Source organism: Mastigoproctus giganteus, chromosome 13 (genome assembly GCF_048544385.1).
Source record: "Mastigoproctus giganteus isolate SK-2022 chromosome 13, ASM4854438v1, whole genome shotgun sequence".
Taxonomy (NCBI): domain Eukaryota; kingdom Metazoa; phylum Arthropoda; class Arachnida; order Uropygi; family Thelyphonidae; genus Mastigoproctus; species Mastigoproctus giganteus.
Window position 1 is genome coordinate 135,141,042 of NC_143587.1, and position 13,623 is coordinate 135,154,664.

The 13,623-nt window shown below is 37.8% G+C and overlaps 1 protein-coding gene across 1 annotated transcript in view; it reads left to right on the forward strand.

Moving 5' to 3' along the window:
• The window catches only part of LOC150076458 ((E3-independent) E2 ubiquitin-conjugating enzyme UBE2O), a 758,089-nt gene that overhangs the window by 665,750 nt on the left and 78,716 nt on the right, over nt 1–13,623 (forward strand). Inside the window, exon 19 of the mRNA XM_090387793.1 lies at nt 7,161–7,221. Coding sequence (XP_090243919.1) covers nt 7,161–7,221 — 61 coding nt within the window. The remainder of the gene's footprint in view (nt 1–7,160; nt 7,222–13,623) is intronic.

Here is a 13,623-nt window from a genome sequence, read left to right on the forward strand (position 1 = left end):
AAGGTTTCCACGTGTTTCAACTCCGCTACCGTTCGTAATTTTCCCGCCTTTGTGATACGATAGTTATATACCGTACTAGATAGCATTAGTTGAACTTCGTTAGCAGTTAAATTGTACGTTTAAATAAATACATATAACAACTTAGATTACAAACGTAATATAATTAATTATATTTAACATAATTAATAACATAACATAACATAATTAATTATAATTAATTAATAAATTAATAGAATCATGACTCAGACCAGAGCAGCAAAGCAAAAGGCTCAAGCTAATGGAAGTGCTGTGGCTCAGAGCAGAACTGAGGGGGGCAGTTGTCCTCTGACTCACAGCCTTATAAAATGCACTGTTTGCTAGATGTTTGCAGGGCAATCGGGTACGGGACATGATAATGCCAAGGGGGATGTCTTTGTGTGTGCGCGATGCAAGGAGTGTATCGATATCAGGCAACAACTCGGCATTCTTGTGGTCCTATATGAGAGCTTGAAGGACAGGGTGGATGCCCTCGAAGAAACTAAATTGAGGGGCCCATCAAGCTCTCAGCTGCCCACATCAACGCCAGAGCTTGTACTTGGGCATCGCGTGACACAGAGACAACCCCCAAGGCAGAATGCGCTGGTCCCGAAGGAACTAGTAGTTGTTGGTGACTCTATTGTCAGGGAAACGGGGAACATGCTTTGTAAAAAAGATAGGTGGAACAGGACCAGGGTATGTCTGCCAGGGGCAAAGGTTGATGACGTTGTAGAGCGAATATCATCTTTTAAGGGCACAAAAGGTGATATAGTTGTACACGTTGGCACTAATAATATTAAGAGTAGGAGACCGGCAGAATTACTTAACAAGTACAGGTCACTGTTGAACAAAAGCCGAGAATTAGGGTTGAATTTGAAAGTGTCTGCAATTCTGCCCAGACATGATAGGAGGGAGTATATGATGAGAGCCTTGTCGATCAATTCGGCCCTGGAAAGATTGTGCAAGGCTCAAGGGGTAGAATTTTTTTCAGCCTGGACTGTACTTGTTAACAGGAGAGATTGCTTCTACAGGGATGGGATACACTTAAATAGAAAGGGTGCAAGAATATTTGCTGATGCTATCGAGGCAGTGTTAGGTGGGTTGGAAAACTGCTAGCTTGGGGGGGAGACAGAGACCAATAGATTGACAGTAGCCACTGGCAGAGGTGAAAGAGATTCTTGCACTGCTTCTATTAGAATGAGCAGAAGCCTGAAAAACAAGATGCATGGTATTTCAGAGCCTGCTGCGAGCCATTGCGGTACAAGTAAACACATGGGTTGTGTTAGGGTAGCTAAGAATAGAAACAGGTGCAGGTATACTTGCGTGTACACCAATGCTAGGAGTTTAGTAAATAAATTTGATGAATTTGAGGTATTGCTCAAAACATCAAAGGCAGATATTGTTGGGATATCAGAGACGTGGTGTCACACAGATATAAGGGATGCAGAACTGCAATTTGGGGAGTACAACGTCTACAGAAAGGATAGACAGGATAGGAAGGGGGGAGGGGTTATGCTATTAGTTAAGAAACACATAAAAACCAAGGAAGTGAAGCCAGTCGACATCGCCGGACAGTCCAGTGTTGAGTCAGTTTGGTGTGACATAAGCATTGGGAGATCCAAATGGAGAGTAGGAGTGTGCTATAGGCCTAATGACTCTGATGAGTATAATAAGGAACTGTACAGGGAAATAGAGTGGGCCGGTAAATCAGAGAGTCTTATAATGGGAGATTTTAATTTCCCAGATATTGACTGGAATTTGGGGGCTGGTTACTCACACACTAGCAGGGCTTTTTTGGATTTATTGGATGATTGTTTTCTACATCAGCATGTTCGGGAGGCAACTAGAGGGAGTAATACTCTTGATTTGATTATCAGCAGTGATTCTTCATGCATTAAGAATCTGCAGATAAATGAACCACTAGGTGGCAGTGATCACAGTGTACTGAAGTGGGATTTACTCAAAGAGGTAACTACCATTAGGGGTAAAGGGAAGGGTTATTGCTTCTGTAAAGGCGACTACGATGGACTGAGACAGTATTTAAATTCTATACAGTGGGACCAACTGATGATGTTACCAACAGCAAATTCAAAATGGGAAGCATTCAAAGAACTTATCTTGGAAGCTACTAGGCTTTACATACCAACTAAGAAATATTGTTCAAGGTTTAGGCCAAAATGGATGTCAGATGAACTAATGAGGCATATGGCAGAGAAGAAAAATGCATGGGATACTTACAAATTAACACACGACACAGAAGCCTATGATAGATACAAGTTGATATGCAACCAAGTTACAAAGGAGGTTAGGCAGGCGAAGGCAGATTACGAGAAATCCTTGGCAAGGGATGCAAAGAAAAACAGCAAAGAGTTCTTTACTTATGTAAACTCTAGAAGGAAGGGGATAAATCAGATTGGTCCACTTGATATTGATGGGTCAACTGTTGATGATCCTGCTCAGGTAGCTAACAAACTAAATGAATATTTTGCATCGACATTCACACATGAGGAGTTATTCAGCGAGGGGAATGCCAGAGATGTATTCAACTCTGGCAGTAAGCTAGAGAATCTTGTAATAACTGAGAGTAAAGTGGAGGAGAAATTGTTGAAGATAAACACTAGAAAGGCACCTGGGGGTGGATGGGATCTATCCAGTTATATTAAAGGAGGCAGCAAAGGAAGTAAGCAAACCCTTAGCCATAATTATGAGAGCTTCCTTGGACTCAGGGGAGGTACCCATAGACTGGAAATGTGCAAATGTGACCCCAATTCACAAAGGAGGATCAAAGGCTGACACAAGTAATTATAGACCTGTGAGCTTAACTTCTGTTCCAGGAAAATTAATGGAGGCACTGGTTAAAGAAGCACTGCAGGATCATTTAGACAAGACTTCAGTTATAGCTCAGACACAGCATGGTTTTGTTAAGGGGAGGTCTTGCCTGACCAACTTGATTGGATACTATGATGCAGTCACAAAAGAACTGGATGCAGGGAATAACTTTGATATTATATACTTGGATCTTAGAAAGGCTTTTTATACTGTTGCACATGGAAGACTGCTACACAAATTGGAGCAGTGCGACATTGGAGGCAAATTGCTGCTATGGATAAAGGGGTGGTTGAGGGGGAGAAGACAGTGAGTGGTAATCAATGGACACTGCTCATCGTGGACTAATGTTATTAGTGGAGTCCCTCAGGGCTCAGTGTTGGGTCCATTATTGTTTTCTGTATTTATAAATGATATTGATGATGGTATATCAAGCTTAATGTCCAAGTTTGCAGATGATACAAAGGTTGGCAGGGTTGTCAAGGACACTACTGACACTATGCTGCTGCAACAGGATCTGGAAAGGTTGAGCAGATGGGCTAAGAGGTGGCAAATGAAGTTTAACATTGACAAATGTAAAGTACTACACATGGGAAACAGCAACCCCAGAGCAACGTATCAACTCTGTGGTACTGCACTGACAGTGGTAGAGAATGAAAGGGACTTGGGGGTGGTTGTGCAGGCAGATATGAAGTTCTCTGAGCAGTGCAGACGGGCTGCAAGAATAGCTCATGGAGTATTGTCAATGATATACAGGAATTTTTCCAGCAGGGATAAGGAGGTGATTATTCCATTGTATAAGGCCATGGTCAGGCCACACCTAGAGTACTGTATACAGGTCTGAAGGCCTCATTTCAAGAAGGATGTAGAGCTGCTGGAACGAGTACAGAGAAGGGCAACAAGATTAGTGAATGGAACAAAGGGGTGCTCTTACGAAGAAAGGCTTAAGTTTTGCAAATTACAGTATCTGGAGACTAGGCACCAGCGAGGTGATCTGATAGAGGTGTATAAAGCCTTGAATTGTTTAAGCATGCTCAATGCTGATGGGATTCTTCCTCTAGCTCAGAAAAAATCACCTGAGAGGGCATAAATTCAAATTGAGGAAAGACAGATGCAGGATAGGCGTGCGGAAATTTGCCTTTAGCCAGCGGGTAGTTGGTTGGTGGAACAGACTTCCATCCCTTGTGGTGGAGGTTGATAGCCTAAATAAGTTTAAGGCTCAGCTGGACAGGTATTTTGAACGAACAGAGGGGTGAAGTGGAAGTGGGTTTTTTTTTTTTTTTTTTTTTTTTGGCTGATGCTGCATAAGCTTGCTTTCTTGCATCAAATGCCTCTACTAATGCTAATGCTACTAATGCTAATACCTCATACGCTACTAGTGTGAAAAATGGTGTTGTTTTTTCATCTCACAAAGTCCTTTAAAGTTGGGAGTGATTGTTTGTTGGGAGAGAACTGAATTCTCGGCGCTTCCGTAGCCAGGTGGGTAGGAGCAGCAGTGCTTAGCACATGCATCTTGATTAGAGCGGGGTTCGAGCCCGTGACCACCAAATACAGAGGATGCGGAAAGGTTAGGGAATGACCACCGCATATCTCCGGAGCAATATGGCCTTAGTTGCTAATGCTCCTAAAAACCAAACAACAAACCAAAAAGAACTGAATTCTCATATTGGTTGTGACATCCTGTCTATAGCGATATTTAAATTTTGTTTTAAAAAATAGACAAAAGTCAAAGTAGCTATTACAGAAATTATCCATGGATCTCCTGGAAACCATTTGCAGATCCCTTGGGATCTGCAGAACATAGTTTGGGAACCACTGCTCCAAAGTATTGATGTTCTCTGATCAAGTACTAAAACTAAGAATCTTCTCTTTTTTTTTTCAAATTCTGAATAATTAACATTCAATCTGGATCTTGTCGTTAGAATATCCAAAATGAGATAAGATGAAATGAAATGATGCTAAGTAATGAGTCATAAAGAACCAGAGAAAAATTTTTTAGCAAACAGTAATTTTTATCTTATATGTAATGAGATATTAAAAATAAACGAAATAAATTTCAGTTTATTCTCATTACAGTTAGGGCCAGAAGAGTTCACATATTCATTGTATCTGTAAATTTGTTGGATTGTATTAAAGGCAACTGGGATTTTTTTTTGGTTCACAGTAGCCATGCAATTTAATTTTCATTGTGTGGGCTGGACTGCAGTCCTGAGTGGATCCACTGCATTAGACCTGCAACCAGGGGCAGGCTGTCCCAAGGTTGCCAGGGGTGTTCTGCACCCGGGCATCAACGTTCAAGGGGCACATAAAAACCTGAAACTTGTGTACACATATGAAGAAAATTTTAAAGGGTGGCACCAAATTGCAATTTGCACTCTGGTGCCATATTCCCTAGGAACTCACCTGACCAACACTGTTTCTAACTACAACCTGCAAAAATTAAATAAATAAATGAATAAAAATAAAAAATTAAAATTACAAAAAAAAAATCATTTATAAGAAAATTCGTATAAATTTTTAAAAAAAATGAAACATATTCATACCTCACATTAGAGTCTTGTATACATCCACTGCATTTGACTCACAAACCATGAAAAAAAAAAAGACATATTAAGAAAATTTCTGTTAAAATTTTTACATGTCAATAATGCATAGTCAGCTTTAAATTAAAGTAAATCAATCAATAATATTAATATTTCATTGTATTATGTATAATACATAAAAATAACAAAAAATTTATAAATTTAAAAAATAAATAAATAAATATATTCATAATATGATTTGCAAATTTGTAGTAAGTTACTGTGCAGGAACAGGACATCAGCAGTTTTTAGGTTCAGCTGTATTCTTCTTCCTTTGATGAGAAATCCAGATGCAGAAAACTCTTTCACTTACTGCACTGACACCATTGGTAGGAATGGCAAGAATGAAATCCTGGCAGTAAAAATTGAAAATGCAGATGACCGTAGCCGAGAGATCAGGTGCGGGGATGCATAAGTACACGTGCCTTGAGTGACCGGGATTCACGCCCGTGACTGCTGAATATGGTGCTGTTTCTTGTATTCTCTCTACCTTGTGAACTCCTCTGACCGTGTGGTCATCCCAGAGTATAAACAGAAAATTTATTTATTTTTATTTTGTATGTATGATAGTTCATTCATTGTATCTGTAGCGTAAATTATACAGTAATTTTGAATTTACCACAATGAATGCAATCTTAAGTCCTTTATATCTGCAATTTTTGGGAAACTTTTAATGATGTTCTTCTTTCAGTTTTGTGCCGAAAGATTTCATTTTTATTGCTGATTTGATTTGTAATTCTAAAGCACGGAATACAAAGTTTATAATCAGAAGCAATATAATACAACAGCATAATAATAACAACAATAAAATCATATTCGGAGCCCTTGTGGGTAGCACAGTTGGTATAATAACAGTCCTCCCCACACCCAGTGGAAAAGACCTGAATTTGAATCTCATCATTAATAAGAGTAATTTCTGTGGATCTTTTCACAACATATCCAAGTTAGTCAGTCTTTATTCACATAAACTTGGGTTTTTTTTGTCCAGCACACAGAAAATCAGTCACACAAATTGGTGCAATATGGACTAAGTTGCTGATGCATCTAAAACTCTACACTAACCAACCATCATAATTGGAGATAATTCAGAAATCAAAAAAGGATGTCAATGAGTCTAGTATTTTCGTCTTATTTTCACATGTGGCAAAGTGATATTAAGGTGAGAGTTAAAAAAATAATTTTAAATCTCAAAAACTAATCGTATCTTTTCAGATGTACAGAATTCATGAAGATATCAGTGTTGGAGTAACATGTATAATTAAAACCACAAACAAACAAAAAAAACACAATACACACCTCATAATTTAGTAAATGATACTACTTAGAAAAAACTAATAAAAAGTTACTTTTAATATATTAATTTTTGCTATTATTCTTTACATTCAAATTTTGCTATTAAATTCTTTACATTCAAAAACTGGAACTGCACCCGACACATGAACCGCAAAATTTCTGAAGACCCAGCCCAATGCAGGACTCTAGGCTGGATCTTAATTTCTTGTGGTTATGCACACTAACTACTGTACCATGGTCAACTCATGTTACTTTGATTTTATGTGATATATATTACCACATATTCTACAAATCTTACATACGATATATAAACATGAGCTGATAATAGCAGGCTGGGTTTGTATATAAATGTTGATGATAATCGAATTTATATATAGATGTTATTAGAATTTGTTCAAAACCATGTCTGCTAATTGACTTAATATATTATTCTAAATATTTCAGGGCACAGAAGTATGGTCCTCAAGTACGTCCAGTTTGCTACAAGTTATTGTTTCAATACAAGGTAAATACTAAAACAAGTCAATCATATAAAAAAAATCATTGATAGAAAAATTTTATTGTGGGAGAATCAGGTTGATTTTATTATAATTTTACTTTATTTTCCAATTACAGGTCAAGAAATGATCCCTCCCACCCTTGCTTTAAAGTTAAATTGAATGAAATTTCATGTAACACAACATTACTTAACTTTGAGTAGTAATTGTTTATCACTTATAATAGATAAAACTCTGCTACAATAAAATCAGTCGGGTAAAAGAGCAAGGTTAGTTTCTCATTTCAGTTGTGTCCATTTGAGCAGAGTGGTTAAGAAAACTCATTTAAATCAATAGGGAATGAGATGATGACATTCTATAAACACATATAATTCATTTCTGTAAAATTATTAAAAAAAAGTCAGAATTATTAAGAAGCCAAAGAGAATTTTGACAGCGAAAATATGATAGGTTTTTTTAGCTTATAGTATATTATTTTATATACGTTTATTTATACATTTTATGACCAAAAGTATTTGGATATGTACAGTATTAGGTAGTTGCAATAAAGTCTTTAATTCAGAAACCTAATCATCCTTCTTTTGGCTATATTTTCTATCAACTTTCAGTAGGTGTCGGCCAGAATTCACCTCCATTCCTCTTGCAAAGCAGCTGCCAGAGCTGGGCTCTGAGCTGCTTGCAAGTCCAACTTTTCAAAGGACTGCCATGGAGGATGACTTTTGGAGCACTGCCATGCTGATAATAACAGGGCCCATTTCCATAATACTGCCACAGTGTAATAGCACATAATTGTCAAATGTCTAAGTAGAGTATGGATCTTTTGTCTTCACTAACAGACTGAGTCCAAACCAGCTGAAACAGCCACATACCATTAGACTCCTTCTACCAAACTTCATAATTGAAACAACATACTCCAACAAGAAGCACTTTCCAGGGAGTCTCTGCACCCAGACACATCCATCAGAAGGAAACATTATGTAGCAAGATTCACCACTCCATAGTACCTTATGCCATTGTTCTAGAGTTCCCTGAACATCAGAATGATACCACTCTAAATGCCATTTTGCATTGGAGACCATGAGTCCAATGAATGTTTCCATGGTCTCTTTGACTTGCACTATGGTGTTCTCCACATATGATGTGTGTGGCACTAACTGCCCTCTTTATGGTTGATTGAACACATTTTGTGAGGCTATCCACACCTTTTTTCAGGTAGTGGCACATCCATAAAGCTTGTTTGAGGGGTTTGAGGGCATTACAATGTGCGGCAATAAAGTTCCTGGATGTTTAACAAATTTTAAAATAAATAGAAGTGTAGTGCCAGATTAAGGCATGGGTTATCAGTGCCTTTACTCGGGGCACCATTCTTTAAGGGGTACCAAAAACAGAAGAACAATGAGGCAAAAAATATCTATATCCTTAGTAAAGGGTACCGAAAAATATTTCTGCCTGGGGCGTGGAAATATCTTCGTCTGGCCCTGCAGAAGTGGTATGTTGTAATTCAGACTTCCTCCAACAAATGGTAAAGAGATTGTCCAGTACGCTGGCAGGTTGCAAGTAACAGCCGCTTTCGTTATTAGCATTAACATTCCATAGCACGATTTTGCAGTGGAACAATGAACAAACATCAAATTTTGCTTTAAACTGGAAAAATCTGCAAAAGAAACATATGAAATGTTAAAAACTGTTTATGGTTATGAAATTTTAAGTCATACAAGTTTGTTTGAATGGTATAAGTGGTTCAGAAATCGAACATGAAAATGTTCTTGATGACTTAAGAAGTGGTCCTCCATCAACCTCTCACTGACGACAGAGTTGCAAAAGTTCAGGAAATTGTGGTAAGATTTCATCAAAATCTGCATGAAGGTTTGTACAAAATTTTTGCTTCACAGATGAACAGAAGCAACAAAGAATGTCATGCAAAGACTTCATCCAGCCTTGTAAAGACAATCCTAATTTCCTCAACTGAATTGTCACTAAAGATGAATATTGGGTGTTTTGGTGCGACCCAGAGATGAAGCACCAGAGCATGCAATAGACTTCAATATCATCACCAACGCCCCAAAAGTCTTGTTTACAGATGTCCAGGATCAAGACAATGCTGATCATGTTTTTCAATAAACAGGGTGTGATTCACAAAGAATTTGTACCTGAATGGGAGAGAATCAATGCTGCATCCTGTGTACAGGTGAGGCCACAATTTTGAGAGAAAGGCAGCTAGTTCTTGTACAACAATGCCCCTGCCCATTCCAGATATTTCTGATGAAACATGGCATTGTACAGATCAACCGTATACCTGCTCTCCAGATCTAGCACCAGCCGACTTCTTCCTCTTTCCCAACGTGAAAACTGCCCTAAAAAGGAAAGAGATTTCAAGAAGTTGAGGCCAAAAAAAAATGTAACCACCGAACTGAATATCATTTCTTTAGATGCCTTCACTGACTCTTTTCAGAAACTTTTAGAATGGTTGTAATAAGTGCATTAAATAATGTGGTGATTACTTTGAATAAAAATAAAACCATTTTTGACCTCCACTTTTGTGTTCTTTTTATTGCACCAGTTTAGTAAATTTATTGCCACCATGTATGTTCAAAAAAAAAAAAAAATTCAAAGGCAATTTCTCATTTTAGTAGTGCCCATTTGAGCAAAGCAGTTGAGAGAGTTTCATTAAAATCAATAGGGAATGTAAAGATGATATCACATGCCCTCTAGCCCCTCTAGGGTTAAAGACAGACCTGCCCTTCCCATGAGGAAAGGGGCAGAGCTGACCTTCCCCCATGGACCTATGCATTTATGTATATATATATATATATATATATATATATATTTTTTTTTTTTTTTTTTATTGGCTTTAATGTAAATCTTTAAATGCTAAGAACAGCATTAAGTTTTCCTTGAAATTGTATTTCTATTTATTTTCCATATTTTCAGTTTTTTTGAAATCACTGGATGAAAATCCCAACAAACTGTCAATAATATTAAAATGTCATATGCACAGTTTGTTCAGAATATCATGTTACCGAGAACTGCTATAGTATTATACTTTGTTCTGTGACATGGTATGACAAGTTCTGTCATACAACTGACAGCAGCTGTTCACAGAACTTCTGCCACATGTTGCTTATTTCAAGATGTCTGGGTTCTAATCCCATCAGAGACTGGAACAATTCTCAAAGGCCTTTTCAGTCACAGCTGTAGTTACCCAGTCTCACTGGATGAAAATCACTGGTAGAGTGATAGTTGCAGATAGTGTTACAGTTTATAATGTACAGTTATAAACTGTATAATATCAGTGTAGATACACCATAGTTTACCCATAAATGATGTACATAGTGTGAAAGCATCATTTTTAATTGTATCTCATATTGTGGCTACCTTCACAATGAGATACCAGATATTTCACTACTTTGAATAAGTAATGCGTCTCTAGTAGAGAAGACTACAGTTATTTATTCTCAGTGGATACCACCATCCAAAGAATAAATAACATTAGTCTTCTCTACTAGAAAAGCGTTACTTATTCGAAGTAGGGCAATACATGGTATCTCATTTTTGAAGGTAGCCACAATATGAGATACAATTAAAAACAATGCCTTCACACGAAACAGGGTGTTAAGAGGGGTACTCATAAATTAAACTATGCACATAGTTTAATTTATGAGTAAACTATGGTGTATCTACACCAATATTATATAGTTAATTTAAACCCATATCATGTTATGCCTTGCGCATTTAATCTTCAAATAAAGTTATAAACTGTAACATTATATTACAAAGCACCATAGTCTCTGATTAGTCATTAAGATAACACTTCTATATTCACATTTTCAATTCAAAATTTGAAAGGTACAGGCCACTTAAAAACATGTAGGTCATACAGGTAGTGTTGAATCCAGGGGAGTGACCAGGGGTGAGTTTCACCCCCGGTGGAATAAAATTCCTTCCCAGTGAAAAATAGTAATTTTTATTTTATAAAACACGAATTCAATAAATTTATGTCAAATAAGCAACACGAAAAATCACATGAACTAATGTACTTGTTATGTGGTACACGGCAAAAATAAATCACTAAAATCCAAAAGACATGAAATTTTCAAAATAATTTAATGGGCAATATTTCTGGCTAAACAAATTGTAACTAAAAGCCACTATTTCAAGTGTCCACATTTTCATTTTATTGTTTTCAGGTTCCCTTTATTTTCACACAAACGGTTTACTTGTGACTAATTCTTTGTTTGTATATTGCAAACAAGATTGCAGGCCACGAATAGATTCGCTTGAATTGGTTCCTGATAGATACTATTGTAATTATAATGTGTCCTACAGCTGTGAGCTGAGTCTGCAGCCACTAATTCAATCATCAACAGTTTCGCTTTATAGTTTTCACATTCCCTTTATTTGTTTTTTTTTTTCACAGCAAGGGTCTACTTGTGGCTAATTCTTCCTTTGTATACCACAAACAAGATGGTTTGGTTGCAGCCTATAAACAATACATTTTATATCCTTTTTATTATACAGGGTGTCTCAAAAATATTGGTACAAACGTTTAGAGGAGGTAGGTAACATCTAAAGGAATGTGAATCGCATAGGAACCCATAACCGGAAACGTCCACCGTAAGTCGGAGACAGTGCTGTTCATCAGTTTGCGAGAGGGAAAATTTCTGGTTTACTTATTCAGGCAGTAGTCGCCACACGAAGAGCATGCATCGATATACGAACTGTGAGCTGGCAGACATGCACCTAGTGTATGGATTAGCAGTGGTGAGTGGACGAGCCGCTCAACGAATTTATGGAGAACGCTTCCCAGACAGACATGTACCGGACTACCATTTGTTTGCACGTGTGCATCAAAATTTGTGCGATTATGGGTCATTTAGAGGTAACAGGAGTAGTGCGGGCAGACCACATTCGACGCAAACTCCCACCATGGAAGAAAGTGTGTTGAATGCCGTCCAGAATAATCCTACTACCAGCACACGTGCCGTTGCCTCTACCTTAGGAGTGTCTCGTTGCAGTGTACAGCGTGTCTGGCACGACGATTCCTTACACCCCTTTCATCTCCAAAGGGTTCAATTACTGCTCCCCCAAGATCATCTTGTACGTGTGGCTTTTGCACAGTGGTTTCTCCAAGAAAGTGTTCAAGACTTGAATTTTCCAGCCTATGTTTTGTTCACGGATGAGGCTTATTTCACTCGGGAAGGCTTATTCAATCAGCACAATGCTCATGTGTGGGATCACGACAGCCCACATAGTGTGTGCCCCCATGCTGCACAACGTCGTTTCGCAATAAATGTGTGGGCAGGTATGGTCGGCCCATACCTGTTACCATCCCGCATGAACTCCACTAAATATCGGATCTTTCTTGAACAATTTCTACCAGGGTTACTCGATGATGTTCCAGCAAATGTTAGACGCAACATTTGGTTTCAACATGACGGGGCGCCTGCCCATTATGGAAGGTGTGTTTGTGACCATTTGAACAGGTGTTTTGGGCGTCGATGGATTGGCTGTGGCGGACCCATTGCCTGGCCCCCACACTCACCTGATTTATCATGCCTTGATTTCTTTCTGTGGGGGTGCCCTCAAATCTATCGTGTATGAATCGCCTGTGGAGACGGAAATGGATCTCGTCTGCACTGCTGCTACTGTCAAAGAAACTCCAGGTGTGTTTGACCGTGTCCGCCAATCCATGCTGCGTCGGTGTCACGCATGCATCGCGTCTCGTGGTGGAACCTTCGAGCATGCATTTCATGATGTTGTAACATCATGAAATGCATCCATCTCGTACTCCATTGTTAATATTATGTGAAATAAATGTTTGCCCCTAATTACTGTCTTGTGTCATTGCTGCTTCTTGTGCCTCTGCTACTATTTTCCCGTGTCGTTTCTGGTTATGGGTTCCTATGCGATTCACATTCCTTTAGATGTTACCTACCTCCCCTAAACGTTCGTACCAATATTTTGAGTCACCCTGTATATGCATTTGTACTGTAATATTGAAAGATTGCATGAAGATAAGCTTAGAGGGCCTGAATGAGTTATTGGAAAGATTAATAAATTAAGTGATATGCATGCAAAGAAGAAAAAGATTATTACAATACAGTGCTTGCATGTTTGATTATAATTTTTTTTTTTTTTTTTTTCCTGCAAATTTTAATCAGTGATTTTCATATTATTAAACTGTGATTATTGTCAATAATGCAGTTTTTGTGAAATGACTATTAGTATTTAGATGTTAAATAATAAATATTTCCTTTTGTTTTCTCATATTCTCTTATTATAACATTCATAAATATGCATAATCTGTATATTTACATTTATGCATATTATGCATAAATATACAGATTTGTTTGTAATATATACATATGTTGCAAATAATAAAAAATATACTACATGTACCCCCCAAAGTT